The sequence below is a fragment of the Manis pentadactyla genome, chromosome 1 (assembly GCF_030020395.1).
Source record: "Manis pentadactyla isolate mManPen7 chromosome 1, mManPen7.hap1, whole genome shotgun sequence".
In the NCBI taxonomy this organism is placed as follows: Eukaryota; Metazoa; Chordata; class Mammalia; order Pholidota; family Manidae; genus Manis; species Manis pentadactyla.
In genome coordinates this window covers 21,923,581-21,950,447 of record NC_080019.1, presented here as the reverse complement: position 1 = coordinate 21,950,447, position 26,867 = coordinate 21,923,581, and the positions used below count along the sequence as shown (strand labels likewise).

At 39.5% G+C, this 26,867-nt stretch overlaps 1 protein-coding gene across 7 annotated transcripts in view; it reads right to left on the bottom strand.

Moving 5' to 3' along the window:
• Positions 1-26,867, bottom strand: part of DCLK2 (doublecortin like kinase 2) — a 140,709-nt gene that overhangs the window by 37,601 nt on the left and 76,241 nt on the right. For 4 of the 7 annotated variants that reach the window (XR_005025290.2, XM_036887835.2, XM_036887836.2 and 1 more), the window contains exons 3-6: positions 15,232-15,334; positions 10,779-10,880; positions 9,879-9,929; positions 6,107-6,201 (exon numbers count right to left, since the gene is read on the bottom strand). Coding sequence is in view for 6 of the 7 variants with exons in the window: in XM_036887835.2 (XP_036743730.2) it covers positions 6,107-6,201; positions 9,879-9,929; positions 10,779-10,880; positions 15,232-15,334 (351 nt within the window). In the remaining variant the exon portion in view is untranslated. The remainder of the gene's footprint in view (positions 1-6,106; positions 6,202-9,878; positions 9,930-10,778; positions 10,881-15,231; positions 15,335-26,867) is intronic. The other 3 variants (XM_036887837.2, XM_036887838.2, XM_036887841.2) reach the window with 1 other exon arrangement.

The following is a 26,867-nucleotide window of genomic DNA, read 5'->3' as shown; positions in this document are numbered from 1 at the left end:
AAACTGGGACATGGATGATGAATTAAATTTCAGGGAAATGCTTTCTTCATCCATCTGGCAGCTGATGACACATTTAGTACTCTTTATTGCCTATCTGTCCTGAAGAAAATGTTGTGATTTAAGCATAGTAAATATTCCCACAAGGAAACTTATCAGCTAGATCGAAGGGGTTCTGAGGAGCTCGGGAAGAGGAAACCAGGGATCATGGGCTGAGGTCAAGGAGAAAATGAAGGATCAGGAAGACGGGGATTCAGAGAAGAAAATGGCAGTGGTGGCGGTATTCTAGGATTCGAAGGGGAGAAAAGAATGGGCAGGGAGTGGTCGGTCTGGAGAACAAAAACACTGGAAGAACAAAGCAACAAGATTTACGGGGAGAGAGACTCCTGTGGCCCTCAAAAGGGAGAATGGACAGAAAACTATTAAGGGAATAGGGGCAGTCTCAGAAACTGTGGGTGGCTGATAAACAGACGAAGTCAGAGAGAAGGGGTGCGGCACCCAGCCTCCACAGTGATTCCCATTCCACGTCCTGGTTTACATGCCCTTGTGTAGCTCCTTCCCCTGACCAGCTGAGCTGACATGCGACTACCAAAATACTATGGAAACAATGGTTTCTGACCTCCAAGGCCAGGTCATAGAAAGGAAGGCTTCTGCACAGTACTCTCTTTCAAATCACTTGCTCTGGGGAAACCCAGTTGCCATGTTCTAGAATATTCAAGCTGACTTATGGAGAGGTCCCCACAGACAGGAAGCGAGGCCTCCTGCCAACAGCCAGCACCTACTTGTCACCAAGAGACACCTTGGAAGGGATCCTCCATTCCCAGGCAGGCCTTCTTGCCCTGGTGTACACCTTGACTACAACCTCATCAAAGATCTTCAGCCAGGACCACCCAGGGAAGCTGCTCCTAAATTCGTCACACACAAGAACTATGTAAAAAAATAATTTTTTATTGTTATTTCAAGTTGCTAAGTTTTGGGTAACTTGCTAGGAACAGAGTTATCTGTAGAGGACTATAGGGTTGGAATATGCAGAGAGGGCAGGAAAGCAGAGATGAAGAGTAGTGGGAGGGAAAGTCATAAGAGAGAGAAAAGCAGAGGAGGTAATAAAATCTGGAGTCTCACTCTCTTCCTTCTTATATATTATTGCACGTTAATTTTTAAGCGAAATTACCCTTATGTGAAAACTGGAGCTGGAGCACGGAGGGAGTTTCATGCTTGAGACTCTCTTTCTGTATAACTACCACCAGGGGGCACGGTTTCTGCCTTAAACCTCTGGCCTAAGTGGGTTTGTCTTGGGTTTCAAGACAGTTGTCCTTGGGCTTAGGGAAACTAAACTTAACTGGAACAGATTGAAACAATTCAGAAAATTTCGGTAATTACAAACAAAAGAAAAACAAACGGGAGTCCGGAGATGCTCTGCATCCTCCTAACACTGGCCTAGGACAGAGTGGCATGAACTGGCCTTATGCAAAGGCCTTTGGGCATCCCATGTGCTTGGCTGTGGTAGGTAGCCTGGTGCCATTGCGGGGGAGGCGGCTTGTTCTGGCTGCGGAAATGCCTCCTCCCCGGAGGACTATTAAAATGAGTGGTCTTGCCCGGTAGGAAGGTCAGATTCCCTAAATCCATACAAAAGCAAGGCCAAATTCCAATACCTAGAGACAAAGTTCTTGGGAAGAAGCCCAACAGAGACTTGCCAGGTGGCCCTAGCAACTCATTTTATGAATTTTTGGTCTGACCATGCTGTTTCCAATTGCATGTTAACAGACTGGCCTTGCTGACTCACTGTGTCCTTAGGCGCAGGCAGTGGTTACCAGCGTGGCTCTCCTTTCAAACCAGCTCTGCCACCATACTCACAGTGTAGTTTCTATCACAGGCCTGCCATGTAACACTCTCTCATATCCTGTACCCGTGCATTTGCTGGGCCTGGACTACACTATCTTGTCCCAATCCATGTCAGTCTTGACAAGACTCAGCTGCACTGCAGGCTTGCAAAGACAACCAATAATTGTAACCAGTTTGAACTTCATCATTTTCCTAAGGGTGTATATGGTCCGGTGGAAGTGCTGGGCATACAGTAGACCATTTCACCTGAAGAGTTCCCATTAGAGACCTATCAGTGATCTCTACCCCCACATCTTCCAAGAAAAGCTGTCAGCTCGAGTTCTTCTCTTTACTCTCCATCACCCTTTATCTGCCTCTCCTGCACCCCAGGGTCACCTCTCTCTTTCCCAACACTCCCCTCCTACTTCCTTTCCTACTCCACCAATCTTTCTATATTCAGAGCATTTGTGCATACTTAAACCCAGGTATGACTGAGCAAACCAACCCCAGCACTCAGCCTCCCAAAAGACTTAGGCAGCATAGCTTTTCTATACTAATCACACAAGTTTCTTCCTGGGATGCCTGTGTTGGAGTCACTGAAGCCAGTGATGGGGGGGGTGGGCAAGAGATTAGAGACAGAGAGCCTGAGAGGGTAAGAGATCCAGAGCCACTGGACCTTGTGCAAGTCACTTCACAACTCGGAACCTCCATTTCTCCATCTATGAAAATGAAGACTAAACTAAAAGATCTGAGGCCACTTTCAGTTTTCACATCACAGGTTTTAGGTAACCAGCAAAACAAAAAAAAATTTAGACATAATCAAGGTACAATTAACTCTCCGCTGTCCTAACATCTTTCAGTTTGGGGTTTAAAAGAACCTTCATTACTAGGTTGCCACCCTACTTCTCACACTCCCATCCTGCAAAACTTTTTCACGATTTGAAGAAAGCATTGCTTCCTCTCCTGGCTTTGGTCTCGCCCCTCAAGGAGTGCGGCCTTCTATGAGTGCATATGCATGGGGCAGAGCTGTCTTGCTCACAAGAGGGTTCTGAAGGAAGTAGGAGCGCTCTTTGCGGGGAAGTGGCTGCTCCGGTATTTCTCCTGACTTCCTCAGTGAGCAAACAAAAAGGCCACTGACACTCCATGGTCAGAAATTAATCACCACAGTATCACTCTATTTTCATTGTCAGTCCTTTCAACATTCCCATCACAACATCAAAACGATTCCCAGAAACGGGCACAAAGGGGGGAAAACTGTGATACAGTACCCCATTCTGCTTCCCTTTAACTGTGCTTAATTCCCTATGAAGTAAAACACAGATAATAAAAAAAAAAACATGTGCCACAAGCTGTATCCTGGTGGATAGAGAGACACAGTGTCAACTCCGCCATATGCTGTCCTGGATCGTTTTCCTTGCTTTTATCAGTTCTCTGATTCTCTGGCCAATTACCCATCCCCAAAACCGTTAAAGCATCTAACTAGGGTAAATAGTGGCAAAGAGTTCCTGCCCATGAAAAACAGTCCTCCATTGTCAGACATTCCTTCTTAATTGATCTTAATTAGCTATTTTAAATGAGGGGGAAGGAAAAAGCAGAGCGCTAGCACATGGTGATTATCTGTAATTCTCCATTTGCAGTGTTACTGAATAGAGAAAATAATGCAAACGTGGACAGATGCTGACTAGACAGAGCTTCACAATGACATCAAAATTAGGGTATTTTGTACAGTAAGTAACATGACTAAATTGCCGTGTTTCAAAGGCAGGTCTTCATCCCAACAACAATATATATGTATCATGGATTGTCGGGAACCACAGTGAGATGAAATTTCCACAAGTCATGACCCATGGGAATAGCAGCAGTGCTGTGGCCTAAAAGCTCATCAGTGTGTCAGAGACTCATTTAGCTGCTAATATTTAATGCAAAATTCTGTAATTCTGTATAAGCCTCAAAGTGAGAGGAAGAGAAAAAGACTCCCCAGCTGCCAAGATGGGGTTTTTTTTGCAAATTAAAAGAATTATAATCCTAGCGTTTTAGAGGTAATTTAAAATCAAACATCCTTATTTTACAGATGACAAAGAGTTCCTACAAGAGGTCCCACAGCTGTTTGCAAAGCTCATGGGCCTCAGGAATGTGTGGGTGGTGGGAGGGTGCTCAAGGAAAGACCACTACTCTTAATCTTTCTGATAATCTCATCTTCAATCTTGACTAGTAATCAGCACATCCCTTAATTTTCTTTATCTCTTTCAGCTCCAGTAAGTAATCCTTGAGCACTTGCTAAATGCCAGGGTTACTATAAAAAAGATACACTCAGCTTAGTGAGAAGAATTTTATCCAATGCCTCAGCAATAATACAAGTTACCGTATTTTTTAAATTCCATGCATCTCCATTCCAGAAGTGCAAGAGGTCTTGTGTGAGCTGATGTGCCTGTGTGAAGGAGTGCGTGTGCTCTGAGCATTAAGCAGTACCAACTGATCTAGTGGCAACAATTTAAAAAACAGTCTTGGGCTTAGAAGTTGGACTAGGAAGAAAGATGAAAGCCCAGGTTACCAACGAATAACAAAAAAGGGGGAAATGACCAGGACCCCGTGTGAGCAGGGGACAAAGGTACCTGCCTGATGCCCTGCCTGGAGCCATGGCCTGGGGAGAAATAGGAGACCTTTTGCATGCGGCTCACTAGAAAGCTAGTGTGGGGTTTGCCCTAGTTAACAATTACCAGCACTAGGAGCCACCTGCTTTTACTTTAACACACGATGAAACTGAAAACTAGAAAAGAGGTGAATCAACTTGAATTATTTTTACTTTAGTTCTCTTTTAAGTTACTTGAATTAAGAACACTGCACCTACTATTTATTCTGGGGAAAACAAGTTGGGCATGAGAAGCTGAATATACAGCTTATTAGTGGTTTTTAATTTATATAACTTCTTTTGGAATCAACAATTAAGAATTCCATTGGAATCTTACTATAAACTGACTTAAGCCAACTCAGCAGTTCAGAAAATGCCTGGTTCTCTTGATAAAGAGCTTCCAGCACTTAGAGGTGGGTGAGAGCCAGGTGCTCACGGCTCCCAAACTTACACTACGAGCCTCACTCCAAATTCTGCCTATGTACGTAAGCAAACAGGTAGAAAAACAACCTATCCTTTTCCAGAAGGAATTCTCTTTTTGATTTCAGTCACTCTGCAGGCTCACTCTGAGGTAGACACAACATCCTCAGGCAGAAAAAGCAAACCTTCACCAGGTGGAGCCTGGAACCCTTCAAGAAGTGGGGAGGGCCAAGATGCCGAGTCGGCAGGTTCTCATTCCTCATTCCCCTGGGGGGAATTCTTACCACTCATTTTATGAATGAAAAATATTTTTCAACATTCTTAAGGTAAAGAAAACCATTCAGACAATACTTGAAGGTTAGCAAACCAACTTGGTGAATGCATCCCTAACAAAGATATACCCAATGTCAACCAAAACTTGAAGAGAATGAAGTTAATTTACACATTCACACGTGGCACAGTGTATATGCAGTATTCTCGGAGTCCATTACCATAGGGACAATTTGAGTGTTTCTACAAAGGAAACTTTCAATCTTTAACTCCAGTTATTTACTGCTATTCTACCAGGCAGATTTTCTCTTACAAGTTTAAATTATTGAATGCTACTAAATCAAATGAAATTTGTTGAAATTTTGCAGATTTGGTTTTGCTCATCATTCTTCTCCCACCAGCTGCTAATCATGTAAAGTTACTGTTTATATTTTTAGGACATCACAGTAAAAACCGAAAATTTATTTCTAACTCCTTGCCAAATTAACATACTTTATTGTGTTACTACTTGTGTATATAAGAACAATAGCAGTATTTCATTCTATTTTCACAATAAGAACTATAGCAGTACTTCATTCTATTTTCACAAATGTTAACAATATTTAAATCATGATTCAAAATGAGATTTTAAAAAGAATTAGAGTGTTCTCCAAGGCTGTGCCATTGCAAATTATTTAGATAATCATAGAAAAACTACTATTTATTTTACCACTACTTTACCACATGAAGTTCAACCCCCTAATCACAACTTTATATTCCCATTTTGGAGATGGGCACACTTCAGCTCAGAAGAGGTAAGTAACTGGCTCAAATTACAAGATGAAACAGGACACAGGATTCAAAGCCAGGTCTTCCTAATCCTAAACTCTTCCCTTTCTGATTTGTCACTGCACTCAAGTCTTTGAACAAATTAAACTATGCAACTCAAAATAACACAGTCACACAAACATACCAATATTCTGTTCATACCTTTAATCCTCTGAAACTTCCTGGACTGGTTGGAGAGGAGCTGGAGGATTTTGTAGATTTAGGAGTGGAAAGCTGGCTGCTGGGAGTTCCATTAACTGACCATGAGACAACAAAAGACAAAGAGCTCATTAAAACCCAAAGCAATCAGATTGTGTACAAACAACAAGCACATGCACAATACAGCTCCAATGAAGCTTTGATTAATTTAAAGCTCAAAGCAAATGGCAAATCAGCAAAAAGCAAAAATAATGCACCTTATTGCATTACAGACAAAGTGTCACACAAATAAGGAGTGAAACTAGAATTATTTAACAGTTTTCCGACAGTGATATAAACAAATATATCAAACATTATGGAACTAGAGGTGTGAACAAGAGCTTGTCTGTATATACTGCCTGCCAGCAAGGGTAGAGAAAATGAATGGCTGTTGTATTTGTAAGGTTTGCTGCGAAGGTTGTTTCATAACCTCCAATACCCATTATTTTGGTGTATACAATCAAATAACCAGGGAGTTCTATGGCTCTCCCAAATCAATTCCTCCGTAACCCAAACACACTTTCTAATTACATTCTAAATGGCAAGGGAAAATTACACAGCATTTTTCTTACTTGTTTGAAGGCCATAAAAGACACTCTTCCATTCTTTTATCTAGACTAGTTATTTCTAATTCCTCCCATTTTCTTCACAGCTTAATTTCTCCTATTTTTAATGTATCTTGATGTTTTTTTATGCATCTCCCTCCAAACTTCCATGCACTTCTTAGCTTGAAAGCTCAATTTACAACTGATGCTAGTAAGAGTACAACCACTGCTGTTCAGAGTGTAAAGTCAGTTCGCAGATTTTATACAACAGAATGCTGGCCAAACCCTTCAGTATGGCTCATGCTTACTCCTAATTGCATCACCTGGATCTATTTCTACCATAACTTCACAAAGCTGGTAGTTAACATCTAGTATTGATGTGATTTTTTAATTCTGTTCTAAACAGTATCTATCACCCCTTTTATCAATAATCTTTGATGCTTTTGCCCAAAGTAGATGAAACTGCCATTTCTCCCTATGGAAAGAAAAGCGAAGTCTATCTCCCATTTTTTTTTTACCACGAGGGAGATGACAACTAGTATTTTAAAAGATACTAATAAACATAACAAGAAAAATGCAAACATAAAGGTCCTGACTAGGTGACTCAAGAAAGGGAGCACCAGCGCTTGAGTGAAGGCAAAAGTCCCGGATCAACAAAGTATTTGTGATTAGAAGGATCACCTATCTGTAAATAGGGACATCCGTGTGTGTAAGCCATGTTTATTTATTGAATTGCTTATTTTGAAAACTGAGTAAAGGTGAAAAAGTTTTCCAGTTGCTTTTAAATGACCAAACTTTAATTTTTTTATAATCTAAAAGCACTCATTCATAAATAATTATCAGTTATCTAGATGTTCTTAACACGTATATGTGGGTATTTTGAGGGCAAGTATGATCTAAGAAACTTTACAATTCATTAGACACACCTAAGAATATTTCACAGCCCTGGCTATTGCTCAATTAAGTTAAATTCCAATTATGTTATTTCTTTAAAAAATTCTCTTTCAAGGGAACTGGTGGTAGAAATTCACATAAAATAGAGATTATTATGGGCAGTGAACTAGTAAGCTTGCTGTTAGCTGAAACCAAATTTTCTTCCTTTTTACTTCACTCACACAGCAGCCTCTACAGACCCCAGTTCCTATTCAGGAAGTGCTATTAGCCCTCGCAGATACTCAGACACCACATTGATATGAAAGGTTTCCTTGGAACAGTGATGGAAAAGGGACTACAGGAGAAAAATCAATTCCTGCAAATGGTGATCTCTGTAGCAGACCAATCTCCCTAAGAATAATTTCTTAGTTTCTATAGCTCCTAAACAAAACTCACTGCCAGGGATGTAACTGGTGTCAGTAACTATATATCCATTATTTTCCACAAAATAACTCTCATCCTAAAGAGATACTAAAAGTCACACGTAGCCCTCTAAGTTTCCCATACCATTTGGAAGGTTCGGAAAATAATGTTCTCTAATGAGTACTCCTTAATGTCATTTATTTGCCCATGTCTACCATTCCCGTGGGAGGCTAAGTGGGACTGAGGACAGCACCATATTGTGCCCTCTCCCCTCACACCGCTGCCGGCCTCTGCAAGGTGCCCAGTGACTGGCCAGCATCTGTGTGACGCCCCCACTCCTTCACTACTCTCTTGATTCTCTCTCCTATTTATAAGGCTTTTATTCACCTTCTTCTCAAATCTAAGGTAAGAAATAAGTTTAGGGGCTTTTTTGCTTGCTTGCTTGCTTGCTTGTTTGTTCTGAATACTTTTTTCATCTTTATGGACTCTGATTCACAAGCTAGACACCTAAAGTGAGAATTTTTAAGACTCAAATTATGGTTAACTGTTTACCCATTTAAGTTACCGATTAATTTCTACATGTTTATTACATACTGTTTAGCTAAATTTGATAAATTAGAGTTTTGTTGAGGAATTTAGTCAACCAGAAGGCTTCACTTACTGGAGCACTTCTATCCCAAGATTGAAAAAGTACAATATTATGTTTACAAAGTTACTAGCTCTGTTTGAAATTCCAATTAGTCCCATGGAACTTTCTAAATGGTAGCAGGTATACTACAACTACAGCAGTCTGTGAAAGCATGTTAAACTTTTGAGTGCCATGGATTCTAATTCAAAACTCTTTTTCTCAGTTTTTTCTAACTGTAGTATGTGTTGAACATGCCTCTAAATTAATCTCTTATTAAGAAGCCATTTGCCTGCTGAAATGTGATTTGAACATCTTTCAACATTTACTTATAAGCTTAACATCTATTCTACTACATCAAGTACAAATATGGACCCAGTTAAAAATTTATGATACTGGGATGCTAAGATTTTCTTGAATCAATTTCTAAGCATTTCAAATTGAAGTCTGAAAGATTTATACATTTATTACACTAGGTTATGAAGCAGTTGGTCAGCAAGACAAACAAATATGGCTATGAAACATGTTTTTAGTTGAATATGTTACTTCCCCTCTTCAGACCTCAGGGAGACAAAATGGGATTCATCTTAATACTTGATTCTTGAAACACCCTCCCAATTTTTATTTATTTCACTGATATGATAAATGTTTGTAAACCTACTGCCTAAAAGCTAAGAATCTGACAAAAACATACATTTGCTATATGATAAGCTCAGTTAAGTGTATTCATGCAAATTTCATGTTATATTAGCTTTCCCAGTGTTTGAGACACTCTGCAGAAAGCACAATATGAATTGAAATAAGCTTAGTGGCATAAATGCTTTCACTTTAAAATATTCATATTGTCAATATTTTTAGAGAGAGTGTGTGGGGCCTGCTGATCCCAGGGTGGCGGGGGAAGGAAGGTGAGAACAGAGGAGGATAGTCGCTTCTATGGCCATTTTCACATTACCAACAAACTTTAGCTTTTTTCAATTACAGAATACTTTCCAAAATTAACTAAAGTTAGGCCCCTTGAGGCGACGTGCCTCCTCAATCACTTTATCCTGTAAGTGCACAGACAGGCACTTGGCAATCTTCTGACAATGATCCTCTCCTAAATTGGGAGGCTGAGACATCCTATGCACTGTGAAGCATTTCACACCACAGAGATGTACCCAGGTACAAGCCAGATGCATTCATGGAAATGGAGCAGAAAGAAACAGAAATGTGGCAGAAGACAAAAATGAAAACCCAGCAGAGCGACAAAGCCATAACCATCATGGCTCACCTGGGGATTTGGCTGTAGAGTAGGCACTGGAGTAGTGGCCACCCCTCTTTACTGTACACATTCAGTAAGTACACAGCAGGGGGGAGACAGTAAGGAGAGTGGTTATTCAGCAGGTCTAAATGTCTACACATAAAGAAGGGTACAACCCAACCTAAAGAAAGTGGGGTGGGTGCTCAAGGGGAAGCAACAAAAAGTGGAATGCCCCCAGAAAGGTCAGTTGAGACAGTTTTTAATGACACTACTTCCACATGTTCTGGATTTCCCACATGTAAAATGTTTTTTCATGCTCTCCCTAATGGGAAATATCAGCAAAATTACTTATAATTACTATAAGCAAATCCTATAGAATCAATAGATCAAGTTAATTCTAGATGTTTAAAATTTTTTTTTAATGGCAAAATCAGTCAACATTACAACAAATCAACAAGCTTGAGATCTGAAAGAAACTTAATTACAGGTAAATCTGACTCTTAAATAAGTACTACTTTCCAACAATCGATGCTACTATTGAATTGCTTGGTGAAGGAAAGTTTGTGGAAATTTATCAAGTAAATACATTTCTGTGTTAGGTGTGTATATATGTGTTTTAAGCCAGTAAGAGATGAAAATATACACAATTATATAGCACAAAATAAAAAATGTAGTATACTGTGGTCAAAATGAAAAACACTTCTATGTAGCTACCAGGAGAAGATTCTAGAGAATAAGATTGTTCTTGAGAAAGTGTGTCAGAACAAAACAAGTTTCTTAGGAGACTTAAAATTTTTATTTAAAAAAATCATGTCGTCTGTCTGTTGTTCTGGAACCTGGCTGCATACAAGCATGGGAAAGACTACTAGTTCATAAAAATTAAAGAAAACTGCTCCTTCTGTGACCATCCATGTTTTCTCTGGTAACTACCTGAAGCTGGTGATTTGCTGCGTCGAGAGGGTCCAGGGCTTTTGGATCCAGAATACTTCACAGCTGAGGAGCGAGAATAAGATGACTTCAAGACTTGGCACTCTAGAAAGGAGGGGAAGTGCATTAAATAGATGTGGTTTTAATGCCAGCCAAAGGAGGACCACACATGAAAGCAGTTCACTGCCTACAACCATGACCTGATTGCTTTTCTTATTGCTAAACATCTTTAATATACAAAGCAAATGACCCAAAAGTACACCTGAGGTTATCTTAAGTTAGGCAAAACGTTTGGTGACATCACCACATTCCAGATGGAGTTATTAGTAGATACAAAACCCACAATGTCCTAACTTGATCACACACACACACAGCCTAATCTAAACATGTGCAACTTTTTTTTGTCAGCACTGATATCAAAAGACTACAGTTTCACTATTCTCTCCAACTCCTTGATTATCTTATGTTTGGAAGGGTATGGGGCTCTAATTTATGAACTTACTTGTGATGTTTATTGTCTTACTTTCCATCTTCCCAAAGTATGAAACATCAAACATGAGGAAACTAGCTTAAAACAATAACTTTGGTCTTCCTGTAGATCACCAAATAAAATAGTGTTTAAAGTACCAGAACTAATTATTGCTAAAATAATCACTTTTAATTTGGATAATTAAGAATATGGGTTTGACCAAATTCAAAAATACATCAAAAAGATCATCCATCATGATCAAGTAGGATTTGTTCCAGGGATGCAAGGATGGTACAACATGCGAAAATCCATCAACATCGTCCACATCAACAAAAAGAAGGACAAAAACCACATGATCATCTCCATAGATGCTGAAAAAGCATTCGACAAAACTGAACATCCGTTCATGATAAAAACTCTCAACAAAATGGGTATAGAGAGCAAGTACCTCAACAAAATAAAGGCCATATATGACAAACCCACAGCCAACATCACACTTAACAGCGAGAAGCTGAAAGCTTTTCCTTTCAGATCAGGAACAAGACAAGGATGCCCACTCTCCCCACTGTTATTCAACATAGTACTGAAGGTCTTAGCCACAGCAATCAGACAACACAAAGAAATAAAAGGCATCCAGATTGACAAGGAGGAAGTTAAACTGTCCCTGTTTGCAGAGGACATGATATTGTACATAAAAAACCCTAAAGAATCCACTCCAAAACTACTACATCTAATATCTGAATTCAGCAAAGTTACAGGATACAAAATTAATACACAGAAATCTGTGGCATTCCTATACACTAACAATGAACTAGCAGAGAGAGAAATCAGGAAAACAATTCCATTCACAGTTGCATCAAAAAGAATAAAATATCTGGGAATAAACCTAACCAAGGAACTGAAAGACCTATATACTCTGAAAACTACAAGACACTCATGAGAGAAATTAAAGAAGATACCAATAAATGGAAACACATCCTGTGCTCATGAATAGGAAGAATTAATAGTTAAAATGGCCATCCTGCCTAAAGCAATCTACAGAGTCAATGCAATTCCTATCAAAATACCAACAACATTCTTCAACGAACTAAAGAAAATCATTCTAAAATTCATATGGAACCACAAAAGACCTCGAATAGCCAAAGCAATCCTGAGAAGGAAGAATAAAGTGGGGGGGATTATGCTCACCAACTTCAAGCTCTACTACAAAGCCACAGTAATCAAGACAATTTGGTACTAGCACAAGAACAGACCCATAGACCAATGGAACAGACTAGAGAGCCCAGATATAAACCCAACCATATATGGTCGATTAATATATGATAATGGAGCCATGGACATACAATGGGGAAATAACAGTATCTTCAACAGCTGGTGTTGGCAAAACTGGACAGCTACATGCAAGAGAATGAAACTGGATTATTGTTTAACTCCATACACAAAAGTAAGCTCGAAATGGATCAAAGAATATGGGTTTGAATCCTGTAGATTTTAGATGAATCAAGGATTTAACTTTTCTAATAGGCGGACCTTGGTTAGGTTCTAAAAAGCCTCAGTTTTTTCCCCTATGAAGTTGGGATAAGAATAAATCCGCTTCATAGGGCTTGTTATAAGGATTAAATTAGATAACATATTGTCTGTAATTTACACTAAAATACTTCAGTTTATGCAAGAAGATTAAAAGGTGGGCTGGTTTTAATCTATACATCAGAGGCAATAAATTAACATGTGAAGTATACTAATCAGGAAAATACACACCAGGGGAGGCTAGTTAGCATTTGAAAGACTCTAATCAAAACCTTACTCAGAAGGGGCTATAACAGCAGCAACTTAATTAATTAGCATTACAGATGTTAGAAAATATTCCAATGTTGAAAAGGGTGGTGTGTGGATTAGGTAGAAACACCTTAAAGGCACTGCCACTCTTTTATGAACAGGATGTGTAAATCCAGAAAGCCAATAACTAGAACTTGAGAACTGTACCCTAGGTTTAGGAATCTGAGCCAGTCCTGCATCCAGCACTTATAGTGGTGCTTCATTAATTGACTAAGACTAGGTTAGCATTTTAATGGATCTTCAACGAAAAATGTCAGAAAGCCTAAAAGAGACAGTGTTGGTGTGGATAAAGTGAAGGTTCCTGTGGCCAGGATTCTCACCTGGCCCTCATTAGCTAGCTAACTACACACATGAGGGCAATCCATCATTACTGACTCTATATAAAGAGCCCTGCCCAGTGCTCTGGGTGATGCAGTGATAGGCTGCAGGACAGCAGAGTCAAGACTGGAGTGGTGGCAGCGCCAAGGACAGAGACTAAGACGGATGTGTGGGCAGAGGGGCCCAGAGGCAGGGACCGGCTTGCTGCATGCTGACTCACTCTGAGTGGACGGGATTCTAGTGGACAGGATGCCACCGTGGGAATAAAGTTGGGCACAACTCTTTCACCCCAAGAACATTTCACTGTCATTTCTTTGGTCAGACTGAATCCATGGTGAACTTGGGTGGGGCTGAAACCTTCAGGCAAAATAGCCAGTTTGCAGAAAATTAAGTGATTATCAACTGAGAGACAAGAAATCAGTAGCTTTCACCCCCCCCCTCACTACTGGAGTCCATCAACAGTCAACAAATTACAAATGACCCAACCAACTTAGGTAAATTTACAACATGCACATAAAGCAGTGAGTACTGCCTGGTACATAAGTGCTCAATGAATGTTTTTATTGTTGTTATTACCCAAATTAGCTTTATAACCTATAGCACACCTTTGAGTTTCAGCGTCTCAACTTTCAAAATAACTAATATTGATATCAGACAAATATTATGAAATTAAATTAAAATGAAGATGTAAAATACAGATAAGTAAATGCATGTTTCCAACCTTAATAATCCATGGGAATAGAGGAGAAAGTTAGTATAGACAATACAAAACAACATTATCTGCGATCTTTTAGCATTTTCCAGGGGTATTACCCGTTTAAAGCAGCCCCGGTCCAATAAAATATAAGACAGTACAGAAAGCCTCAAAGAAAACTGGCATCAATAGATAAATGGGCTCCAAACAAAAAGTTTGTAATTGACATAGTGTAACAGGAAGTAATTACACAAGAAAGTTGGGTACCACAGAATGTATCATCTTGAATTTTAAGGAGTCTATGGATCACCTTATTTGGTAATATACGTCTCTAAATCTGGACTGTCAGAATCACTACAACTAGAACAGGTCTACTGTAAGTCTGTTTATGAAAAACCAACTTTCCTCATTCATGAAATTAAGAGACTGTATCTCAACATCCCTCTCCTCTGAAATGTTATGTATTATTTTATCTCATTTAAAGATGAAGTTGACTTTACTACCAGTTAAAATAACCAGTATTATTGTATTAGGTTTAAATTAATTCTAGACAACCAAGTAAAGCAGATTCAATAACATTTAAATCACTGAGATCAATGCTAATAGTTGAAAATTCCATATATTGGCTAAAATTAAGAGAAAGGGATTTTCTCATCCTATCAATGAAAATTTTTTTTCTGCATAAATAAACAATGCATGTTTTAAGTTGCAAACAGAACATGAGGTAAAAAGTAACCTGAGATAGTGACTTAACAATTTACTTATTATCCTTTTATGTATCTGTTTATGAACCTGAAAAATGTATAACTACCCATTTCAGGTTTGGTACTATACATGTATTTAAGGTGGCAGAGCCAGTCACTATTCTGAAAAGAGGCAGAAAATCCACTTCAGAGGCAAAACAATGCAGTAAAAAGAGGCATGACCAAAGTGCTAAAAACTGAAAACTGCTGGAATTCTTTTTTGTATTTGTGTTTTGCAACTAGGCAAATGCTTTCATTGTATTTTCTACTTTCACTAATTCAAAAAGAGTACTGCCAATTCAATCTTTCTTCAACATGCCACACCAGTTAACATGCACCAAGTGCCTAAATCCCAAGCCTTCATTTGAGGGTCATCAAGACAAAGAACTGCCTTACCACTATGATCCAGGACAAAATCATCTTGAGCGTAACGGAATTTTTCAGGTCCACAAGCAATAAAAACATCATCATCACCAAAAAAGTCTTGTAGACAAGTGACCTATTAAGAAAAAAACATGTCCAAGAAATAAATTAGAAGCATTAGACGTGAAATATGAGTCTGCAAAATTAAATATATTTTCAAGCCTCACCTGTAATACTGAGTTGGAATGAAACGTTATTATCACACCACATTTCCAAGCACTTGACTCTTCCAAGCACTTACACTTACAACACAATGAGGGGTTCAATAATTTGTTTTACAGGGGAGTCAAGGACATACACACGGGGTGAAATGCTTTTCCAGGTTTCCTGAATTAACAGGTGGCACAACTGGAGTTGATGGAGGTCTCTGCTTTTAGTTTATAGTTTTCCTTTTCACCTATCTCCACTCTCTTAGCAAATTCACTTCCCAGCCTAACTGACCCTGGACATGACTTTGTGCCTCTGGTACAGTGAGCCTCAGTTTGTTCTGAGGATTCATGTATGAAAATTGCTTGGAATGGTGCTGGGCATCTAAGTGCCCAGTGTGTTAATGCTCCTCTCCGTCATCACCACTATCAATACCACTAAGACCAGGGAGGACTGCCAAGAGGCTGATGAGGCTGAAGCTTCAGGGCCCTTTCAAGACCCTGTACCCAAAAAGCACCAACTTAATTTCATATTCTTTTTTCAAAGAGGACCTCCCAGGAGAAGCCAAGATGGCGATGTGAGAAAGGCAGTGGAAATCTCCTCCCAAAACCATATATAGTTTTGAAAATACAACTATGCCTAACAAAGAGACCAGAAGATACAGTACAACAGCCAGGCTACATCTACATCTGCACGAACTCAGCATCTCACAAAAATGGTAAGATACAAAGTTGCGACTCAGCGGGACCCAAGCACTCCCCCCACCCCAGCTGATGGGCAGGAGGGAAAGAGTCAGAGTGGGGAGGGAGCGGAAGCACAGGACTGCAAAATAACCAGCCTTAGTAATCTGCACCGGGAGCACAAGACACACATTGCATGATGTGCTGGATATTAGGGAAACGGAAAAGCAAAATCTGCGAGCGGGTCCCCACAACCAGCTCCCCTGGAACAGAAGAAAAGCGAGTGCTTTTTGAAAGTCTTAAAGGGTCAGGGGCTTAACAGCTGGACTGACTCATCCCAGCACACTCAGCCCAGCAGGCTGGGAATTCCAACCCCCGGGGCAGCAATGCAGATCTGAAGACCCCCACAGCGATAAGCAGCCTGCCATTCATTGCGCCGGCTGGCACTGCCCCAACACACCAGCTGAGCAGCCGGAGAGCGGCCACATGCACAGCAACCACCCAGAGTCTCCTCCCAGCATGCAGCTGCCCGGGCCAGACCCAGAGGCTGCTGCCAGCGCGTAGCTGTCCAGCACAGACAGAGGAAGCCAGGGCAAGGTACGGAAGGCATGAAGGGATGCCGTTCTCACAGCAGAACACACCCAGTGCACCTGCCACTACGCAAAGGGCTCTGAGCTAACCCGAGGGCTGCCCTGCCCATGGCAGCTCGGGAGATTAACCTGCAGGCTGCTCCTGGTGTGCGGGAAATCGACACAGGCAGCTGAGAAGGGCAAGGCGACTAGCAAGCAGGAAGGGACTTTGTTCTCCATGCTGACACACACGCCACCTGCCCACGACTACCTCTAATGCCATGAAAAGGCAGAAGAATCTGGTTCAGTCAAGAATCACCCAGACAACCCCAGAGAGAGGGCCTGGGGAGATAGTTATAACCACTCTTCCTGAAAAAGAATTCAAAATGAAGGTAATAACCATGCTGATCAACCTGCAGAGAAATATACAAGCGCTAAGGGATAAAGTCAGGAGGGAGATAATAGAAATGAAACAATCTCTGGAAGGACTTAAGACAGACTAGATGAAGTGCAAGAGAATGATAATGGAACAGAAATCAGAGAACAGGAATGCAGAGAAGCTGAGGCAGAGAGAGAAAAAAGGATCTCCAGGAATGAAAGAATATTAAGAGAACTGTGTGACAATACAAATGGAACAATATTTGCATTATAGGGGTACCAGAAGAAGAAGAGAGAGAAAAATGGATAGAAAGTGTATTTGAAGAAATAATTGCTGTAAAATTCCCCAAACTGGGGGAGGAAATAGTGTCTCAGACCATGGAAGCCCACAGATCTCCCAACATAAGGGACCCAAGGAGGCCAACACCAAGAAATATGATTAAAATGACAAATAACAAAGACAAGGACAGAGTATTAAAGGCAGCCAGAGAGAGGAAAAAGATCACATACAAAGGAAAACCCATCAGGCTATCATCAGACTTCTCAACAGAAACCTGACAGGCCAGAAGAGAATGGCATGATATATTTCATGCAATGAAACAGAAGGGCCTTGAACCAAGAATACTATATCCAGCATGATTATCATTTAAATATGAAGGAGGAATTAAACAATTCCCAGACAAGCAAAAGTTCAGGTAATTTGCCCCCCACAAACCACATCTACAGGATATTTTAAAGGAAATGCTCTAGATGGAAGCATTCCTAATGCTAAACAGATGTCACCAGAGAAAATAAAATCACACCAAAAGAAAACAAACCAACCAAATATTAATAAAAGGCAAAAAATAAAATAAACTATTCACGAAAGCAGTCAAAGGAAACACAAAAGAGTACAGAATAAAACACCTAACATAAATGGAGAAAGAAGAATAAAAAGGGAGATAAATAAAGAATCATCACACTGTTTTTATAACAGCTTAAAAAGTGAGTTAAGTTAGACAGTTAGATAGTAAAAAAGCTACCCTTGAACCCTTGGTAACCATGAATCCAAAGCCTGCATTTGCAATAAGTACATATCTTTCGATAATCACCCAAAGTGTAAATGGACTGAATGCATCAATCAAAAGACATAGAACAGATGGACCTAATAGACATCTACAGAACTCTACACCCAAAAGCAGCAGGATTCACAATGTTCTCAAGTGAAAAAGGAACATTTTCCAGAATAGACCACATACTAGGCCACAAAAAGAGCCTCAGTAAATTCAAAAAGTCTAAAATTCTACCAAACAACTTCTCAGACCACAAAGGTATAAAACTAGAAATAAATTGTACAAAGAAAACAAAAAGGCTCACAAACACATGGAGGCTTAACAACATGCTCCTAAATAATCAATGGGTCAATGACCAAATTAAAACAGAGATCAAGCAATATATGGAAACAAACGACAACAACAACAGCACAAAGCGCCAACTTCTGTGTGACAAAACAAAGGCAGTTCTAAGAGGAAAGTACATAGCAATCTAGGCCTATTTAAAGAAGGAAGAACAATCCCAAATGAATAGTCAAAAGTTACAATTATTGAAACTGGAAAAAGAACAAATAAGGCCCAATCAGAAGAAGGAGGGACATAAAAAAGATCAGAAAAGACGAAAATACATCAACATCATCCACCACATCAACAAAAAGGACAAAAACCACATGATCATCTCCATAGATGCTGAAAAAGCATTCGACAAAACTGAACATCCGTTCATGATAAAAACTCTCAACAAAATGGGTATAGAGGACAAGTACCTCTACATAATAAAGGCCATATATGACAAGCCCACAGCCAACATCATACTGAACAGCGAGAAGCTGAAAGCTTTTCCTCTAAGATCGGGAACAAAACAGGGAAGCCCACTCTCTCTGCTGTTACTCAACATAGTACTGGAGGTCCTGGACACAGCAATCAGACAAAACAAAGAAATACAAGGCATCCAGATTGGTAAAGAAGAAGTTAAACTGTCACTATTTGCAAATGACATGATATTGTACATAAAAAACCCTAAAGAATCCACTCCAAAACTACTAGAACTAATATCTGAATTCAGCAAAGTTGCAGGATACAAAATTAATACACAGAAATCTGTTGTTTTCCTATACACTAACGATGAGCTAGCAGAAAGAGAAATCAGGAAAACAATTCCATTCACAATTGGATTAAAAAGAATAAAATACCTAGGAATAAACCTAACCAAGGAAGTGAAAGACCTATACTCTGAAAACTACAAGATACTCATTAGAGAAATTAAAGAGGACACTAAGAAATGGAAATTCATCCCATGCTCTTGGGTAGGAAGAAATAATATTGTCAAAATGGCCATCCTGCCCAAAGCAAAATACAGATTCAATGCAATCCCTATCAAAATACCAACAGCATTCTTCAACAAACTGGAACAAATAGTTCTAAAATTCATATGGAACCACAAAAGACCCCGAATAGCCAAAGCAATCCTGAGAAGGAACAATAAAGTGGGGGGGGGGGGAGGATCTAGCTCCCCAACTTCAAGCTCTACTACAAAGCCACAGTAATAAAGACAATTTGGTACTGGCACAAGAACAGACCCACAGACCAGTGGGACAGAAAAGAGAGTCCAGATATTAACTCAAACATATATGGTCAATTAACATACGATAAAGGAGCCATGGACATACAATGTGGAAATGACAGCCTCTTCAACAGCTGGTGTTGGCAAAACTGGACAGCTACATGTAACAGAATGAAACTGGATCATTGTCTAACCCCATACACAAAAGTAAATTCAAAATGGATCAAAGACCTGAATGTAAGTTATGAAACCATAAAACTCTTAGAAAAAAACACAGGCAAAAATCTCTTGGACATAAACATGAGCGACTTCTTCATGAACATATCTCCCCGGGCAAGGGAAATAAAAGGAAAAATGAACAAATGGGACTATATCAAGCTGAAAAGCTTCTGTACAGCAACGGACACCATCAACAGAACAAAAAGGCATTCTACAGTATGGGAGAATATATTCATAAATGACATCTGATAAAGGGTTGACATCTAAAATATATAATGAGCTCATGCCCCTCAAGAAACAAAAAGCAAATAATCCAATTAAAAAATGGGCAGAGGATCTGAACAGACACTTCTCCATAGAAGAAATTCAGATGGCCAACAGGCACATGAAAAGACACTCCACATCGCTAATCATCAGAGAAATGAAATTAAAATCACAATGACATATCACCTCACACCAGTAAGGATCGCCACCATCCAAAAGACAAACAATAAATGTTGGTGAAATTGTGGAGAAAGGGGAACCCTCCTACACTGCTGGTGGGAATGTAAATTAGTTCAGCCATTGTGGAAAGCAGCATGGAGGTTCCTCAAAAAACTCAAAATAGAAATACCATTTGACCCAGGAATTCCACTTCTAGGAATTTACCCTAAGAATGCAGGTGCCCAGTTTGAAAGAGACATATGCACCCCTTTGTTTATCACAGCACTATTTACAATAGCCAAGAAATGAAAGCAACCTAAGTGTCCATCAGTAGATGAATGGATAAAGAAGATATGGTACATATACACAATAGAATATTACGCAGCCATAAGAAAAACACAGATCCTACCATTTGCAACAACATGGATGGAGCTAGAGGGTATTATGCTCAGTGAAATAAGCCAGGCGGAGAAAGACAAGTACCAAATGATTTCACCCATCTGTGGAGTGTAAGAACAAAGAAAAAGACTAAAGGAACATAACAGCAGCAGAATCACAGAACCCAAGAATGGACTAACAGTTACCAAAGGGAAGGGACTGGGGAGGATGGGTGGGAAGGAAGGGATAAGGGGAAAAAAAGAAGGGGCACTACTACTATTAGCACACATAATGTGGGGGGGGCACGGTGAGGGCTGTACAACACAGAGAAGACAAGTAGTGAGTCTACAGCATCTTTCTATGCTGATGGACAGTGACTGTAATGGGGTATGTGGGGGGACTTGGTGATGGGGGGAGTCTAGTAAACATAACGTTCTTCATGTAACTGTAGATTAATGATACCAAAATAAATATAAATATAAATATAAATAAATAAAAAATAAAAGGACTTCCCACACTGAGTCAGCTTCAGATATCAGAGAACTTGGATCCACCCCCGGGGGCACATTCATCCATTCATCTATTCATGACAAGAACCAACTTCCTGGACTTCAGATGTAGTATGGCTCTATTTTATCTGTTTTTCAGTGGGCTATATGATTTCTTTTTTAAAAAGCACTTCTCTCCCAGTAAGAATAAAGTTTAAAAAAATCAGTAGTCTAGTACATGGAAGGATTGAGCAGTTGATTTTATTTCAAAGTTTGTAAGGAAATATTTCACCTCATAAGAAAATTTGTTGGCATTTGACTAGAATAAATGCCGGGTAAATAACTGAGTTGCTTATTATGTGGAGTAAAAGTATTTAACAAGTGTAGGGAATACAGTAGGTCAAAACAGTAGTGTATTTCTTTGTGCAGCAGTTCTATTTAGATGCTCTTAATCAATCTTTTAATGGATTCACCTGTCAGTGTAAGTTTAGCTTTCCAAAAATGGTTTGCATAAGCTGTCTGCCTCCCTTTGATTCAAGTTCTAGTTATTGAATGCATGTTTGGTTAAATAGCCAACCAAATTATATAATTTTCTATTAGGTTCATATTTCCTTCAAATAAGTCATTGCTACTCAAAAAATGGTAGGCATCAAATTAATAAATGATACAACTGAGATAAGCAAACATATATTGGCTTATTTTATAAAGGTATACACAGGACACTGACAAAACTCATAAAATATTAACTCCCATTTCCATGTATTTAACAAATTTGTATTGAGCATTTATTATGTGCCAGACACTATTCTAGGTGTTCTAGAAACATCAGTAAAGAAAAAAAGAGAGAGAGAAATCCTTGCCCTCATGGAGCAAGTATGAAAAGCAGCACAATGAAAATGCATAAGCAAATTTATGCAGTGTTAAAATGTGCTGCATACTATGGAGAAAGATAAAGCAAGGAAGGGGAATAGTGAATTGAGTGCTTGTGGGAAAAACTGAAGTTCCTATGGCCAGGATCCTCACCTGAACCTAAACTGCTTGATGATGTACCTGGCCTGCTGCTAGGCTACTGCTTCCACACCTGTAGGCAATAAGCTATTACTGACTGAGTCACTATATAAAGGGCTCTGCCCAGTGCTCTGGGTGGGGGCAGAGAGGAGGAGGATTACAGACCTTCAGACTGCTGGAAGCAGACATAATTCTAGTGCTCGATCCAAAGCTGGGTAATAACCTGGGTAATAAACCCTTTTACCCCAAGAACATTCTATTGCAGTTCCTCCGACTCACTGAACCCATAGCGAACTTGCCTGGGGCTGAAACCCAGTGACAAGACAGGACTACAATACTAAACAGGGTGGTCATTGCAAAGGTCACATCTGAACAAAATATAGAGGCCAGGGAATAATCCACTTGATTATTAGCAGGGAAAGAGTCCCAGGTAGAGAGAACAGAATATGCAAAGCCCTGCAGAGAGATCAGGCTTGGCGTGTTCATAAGAAACCATAAGAGAAGGGGAGAGTTGTTGCCAGAGAGGAGATCAGAAAAGGAAAGGGAGGTAGAGCAGATGTTACCGTCAGCCACTGATAACTCAGAGTAGAACCAAAGCCCTTACGTGGGAGACCACTGGAGGCTTCAGAGCAGAGGACTGCCACAGTGCGACTACCTTTCCACGGGATCACACTGTGTTCAGATGAGACTCTAAAAGGGCAAGGGTGAAGGGCGGTGTGGTTAGAGGCTACTTGCCACTTCAGGCACGAGCTGGCAGGCTTGTGCAAAGATGTTAGGAGTGGAGGTAATGAGAAGGGGTCACATTAGCCCTTTGATATGGGGATATGAGAGAAGAGAGAAGAATGTGAGGGCTCAGGGTTTTTGACCTGAGTCAGTATGAGGATGGGGCTGTCATTAATACTGACAGGGAAGAATACAAGACAACGACAAGTTCACAGGTGGCGAGGATGCCTGTGAATTCAGAATTGAAACATTAACTGTGAAATGCCTATAAAACATCCAGGTGGAAGTCTTGGGTGCAAAGTCGGACATACACAAATCTGAATTTCATGGGAGAGATGTGGGCTGGAGATACAAATTTGGGATTTGCCAGCATATGGATGGTATTTAAAATCTGGAGATCAATTATGGAAATGAATGCACACAGGAAAGAGGTCTCAGGCCTGAGCTCTGAAGTGAAGTAAGATCAAGTGGAAGAAGCAAAATCCAGAAAATAGGCTGAGAAGGAGCAGCCAGTGAGGGGGGAAGAAAAGTCAGAGTTTGTAGAATGCTGGAAAACAAGAAAGTGTTTCAAGGAGAAAGTGATCATTTGCAACCCATGTTACCAAAAGGCCAAGATGAGGATTAAGAAGTGACAACTGAATTTAGCAACATGGAAATCACTGGGATCCCGAAGACCAAAAGTAGTTTTAGAGGAGTGGCTGGAGAGAAAGTCTATTTTGCAGCAGTTTTCACAGGATAGGAGAAGAGTTGGAGACACTGCATATGGACAAGTCTTTCAAGGAGGTTTGACTGGAAAGGTGGGACCTACGAATGGGAAGAGAGTAGAAGGAGGGAGTGGAGTCTGGGGTTAAGAGAGCTTATTTTTAATATAAGAGAAATAATACAAGTTACTATCCTATTGAAATGATCTAGTAGGCAGGAAAAAAAACTGGTGACACCAGAAAGAAAGGGTGAAATTGCTGGAACTGCCTCCCTTGATAAGTGATCAGGGATGGCACCAGTGTGCAAGGGAAGGGACTGACCTTGCATGATACTATGGCTAATCTCTGACAGTAAAGGAAGCCAGGGGGAAGTTGCTAGGTGGGGACGTGGAATGGTGGGGCTGGCGGACATTCTGTGATTACTTCCAACTTCACTATGAAAATTGAACAGCTGAAAGTAAGGTTAGGGGAGAAGGTACAGCTGGTTTCAGGAGGAAAAAAGTAAAAAGTACAAAAATGTCATCTGGATGGTGAGGAGTTACTCATTATTAGTTTAATGGGTCTTGTTTAGAGAAACTGTACAGTGTAGTGTTTCTAATCAGAAGAGGGGCACCCCGCCTCATCCTGGCTCTGAGCCCCCTGCCTGTGCCTCCCCATCCCAGCCCGGATAATTTGGTGCATCGTCATGGGATGGAAATGGTTCCAAAAATGGTTACCAAGCCTATTTAGAATTTTAGAAATATCAAAACCTTTTAAGCTGGAATTGTTACTATTTCATGGGGTTGCATCTGACCAGTCAAGAAAATTAACATGAACACAGTTGACACAAAAAACACGAATGCCTGATACTGAGTAAATAAGGAATGAATGGAATTTCTCTCCCTCTACTACTGCTCACTTAAAACAAGTCTTTGTTTATACTTTTCACAAGATAGACATGGACTATTTGCATTGTCATTTCTATGTTTAACTAAAGTTTAAATTCTCAATACACAAGAAACACAAGGCCAGCAGGCAGAAATACAAGTTGATGAGTTTGATTAAAGGTGAACCAACAGTAATATATACAGAAGGGAAATGAGCAGATTTCAGTCATTTTCACTTTCATTGCACAAGATAATTCATTTACGGTATTATCTAAAATATAGGTGCCAGCCCATGAGGTATTGGCCAAGCATAAGCTTTTGCTGGGAGCAAAGCACCACAATGCTAAGCCTGTCTCCTCCCTTTTATACGTGTACCATCTTGGGCAAGATACTTAATCTCTCTGAGGCTGTTTCACTGTATATAAAATGGGCTAGAAACCAATTTCATTTAATAAATGAGAGAGCACATGAAAGTAGTTGGTACATGTTATTTCATTTTCATTAATTCATAGCCTCAAATTTTTTGAATTTAACTTAATGCATAATCTTTTCTTTAAGTGTAAACATGCTGTCCTATAAGTTTAGTATGTTAGATATTTTCCCAGAAAATATCACTGACAACTTGGAAACATTCCACTGATGGCCTTCACCTGTAGAAAATTACAGCCAAACACATTAAGATAGCTTAACTCCCAGAAATTCCACACAGAAATGTGATTCATGTAAAACACATACATATATGTAGACATAAAATATACATGTAAAATACATATTGTTTATATGCACAAATTAAAGAACAGTTTTTAAGAAAAGCCTCCTAGAATATTATAAAAGAAAAAAGAAAGATTGGGCTTAAATATATCAAAGCAAAGAAAGCACTGGTTTGTATCTATATATGTAAACCATACACATGTTAACATTTTTAGACAATGTAAAGAACTGTAAGCATAATAATCTAGCTTTATGCCAAAATTATATTTGTGTAATACTAGTCCTCCATAAAGCAGTCATTATTTGCCCAGGCATAAATGTCATGAGCATATAGACTACATATTTAATTGCTCCTAGTAGTGCCCCAAACTCAGTCAAACAAACTTTATCAAAGTGAAACATCTGATAAATGCCCAGGGTCTGATGTAAGCTAAAATAACTCTCACCAATGGGAATCACAGTGATTTACTACTGCACATTCATCCTAACATTAATCAAGAGCCTACAATATGCCAGACAAAAACAAAAGAACCATACTGTCTAGTGGTAGAGATAGATAAGAAAGTAATAATTACAGTTCAAATGTTACAGTAGGAGAAGGCTGTAACAGAAGAACACCCTGATAGTTATGGGAATAAAGAAGCACAAAACATTTCCTTGAAAACAGCATCCCCTAAAATACAATATTCAATACCTAGAACACTTCATATGTTTGTACACGTAGTTCTATCTTTTGTTTTTTTGAACATATATTTTGTTCTTTAACTCTGGTGCTCTGTTCCTTTTATCATAAATTTTTAAAACTGGGATTTAACACTGAGTTATGAACCATGTCACTAAATCTGACTCAGAAGAAAAACATATCAATAACGTGAAAAATGTCTCTAAGTCACTCTAAACAAGGGTGATGAAAAGGGTATCAGTTTAGACGACCTCTTACTGTTTGCTTTGAGTTCTTTCTTCAATGCAAGCCCTTTCAGGAATAATGGATGTTGTGTGGCTTATGAAAGCAAGCTACCCAAATGAGGGGAAAGTAGTATTTCTGCTAAGGTACAAAATTAACGATCAGTGAAACATCCAGCTGAATTTATCTATGGGAGCATATTTCAGTTTTCTAAATTAATGTGGGCCATTTAAAAACAGTAATTTTTCCTGTCCTTCAGTGGACAGATTAATTAGGTCAGGGTGAATAGGTGGCAGCCGTAATTTCAAGTGCTAGTTCTTAATAAATTGCCACAACCACTTTTTTTTCTTTCCCTATTTGGTTCTTAAAGGATATGGGAACAGATACAAAGGCTTGAGGTCTGATAAAAGTACTATGCAGGTGTTAGGAGAACAAACTCCTTACTCAAAAGACAAAAGGTAGAGGACACAGAGATGTAATCTTCCCTGAACACTCACATTCTGAACCAAAAGAGGTCCCCAGTTCCCAACCCACAGTCACTCTTTGGAAATCTTGTATTTCTTACCCTTTGCAGAGTTAAAAAAGAGGTGGTGGTAAATCAGGTTGGATTTCTTAAGATCTCTTCTTATAAAATCCTAAAGTCGAAATATTTTAGTTTCTAAGAAAAGCTTACTTATGTTTTGGGAGGCTGCTTTCAGAAAAGTTGAGTGCATTTTTCTGGGAAAGAAGAAAAGGAACACTATTGTAAGTAGGTAAATAGCAATAACCATTTAAGATTTCTTTCTGTTCAACTTTGTATGTCCTCAAAGATACCATGCC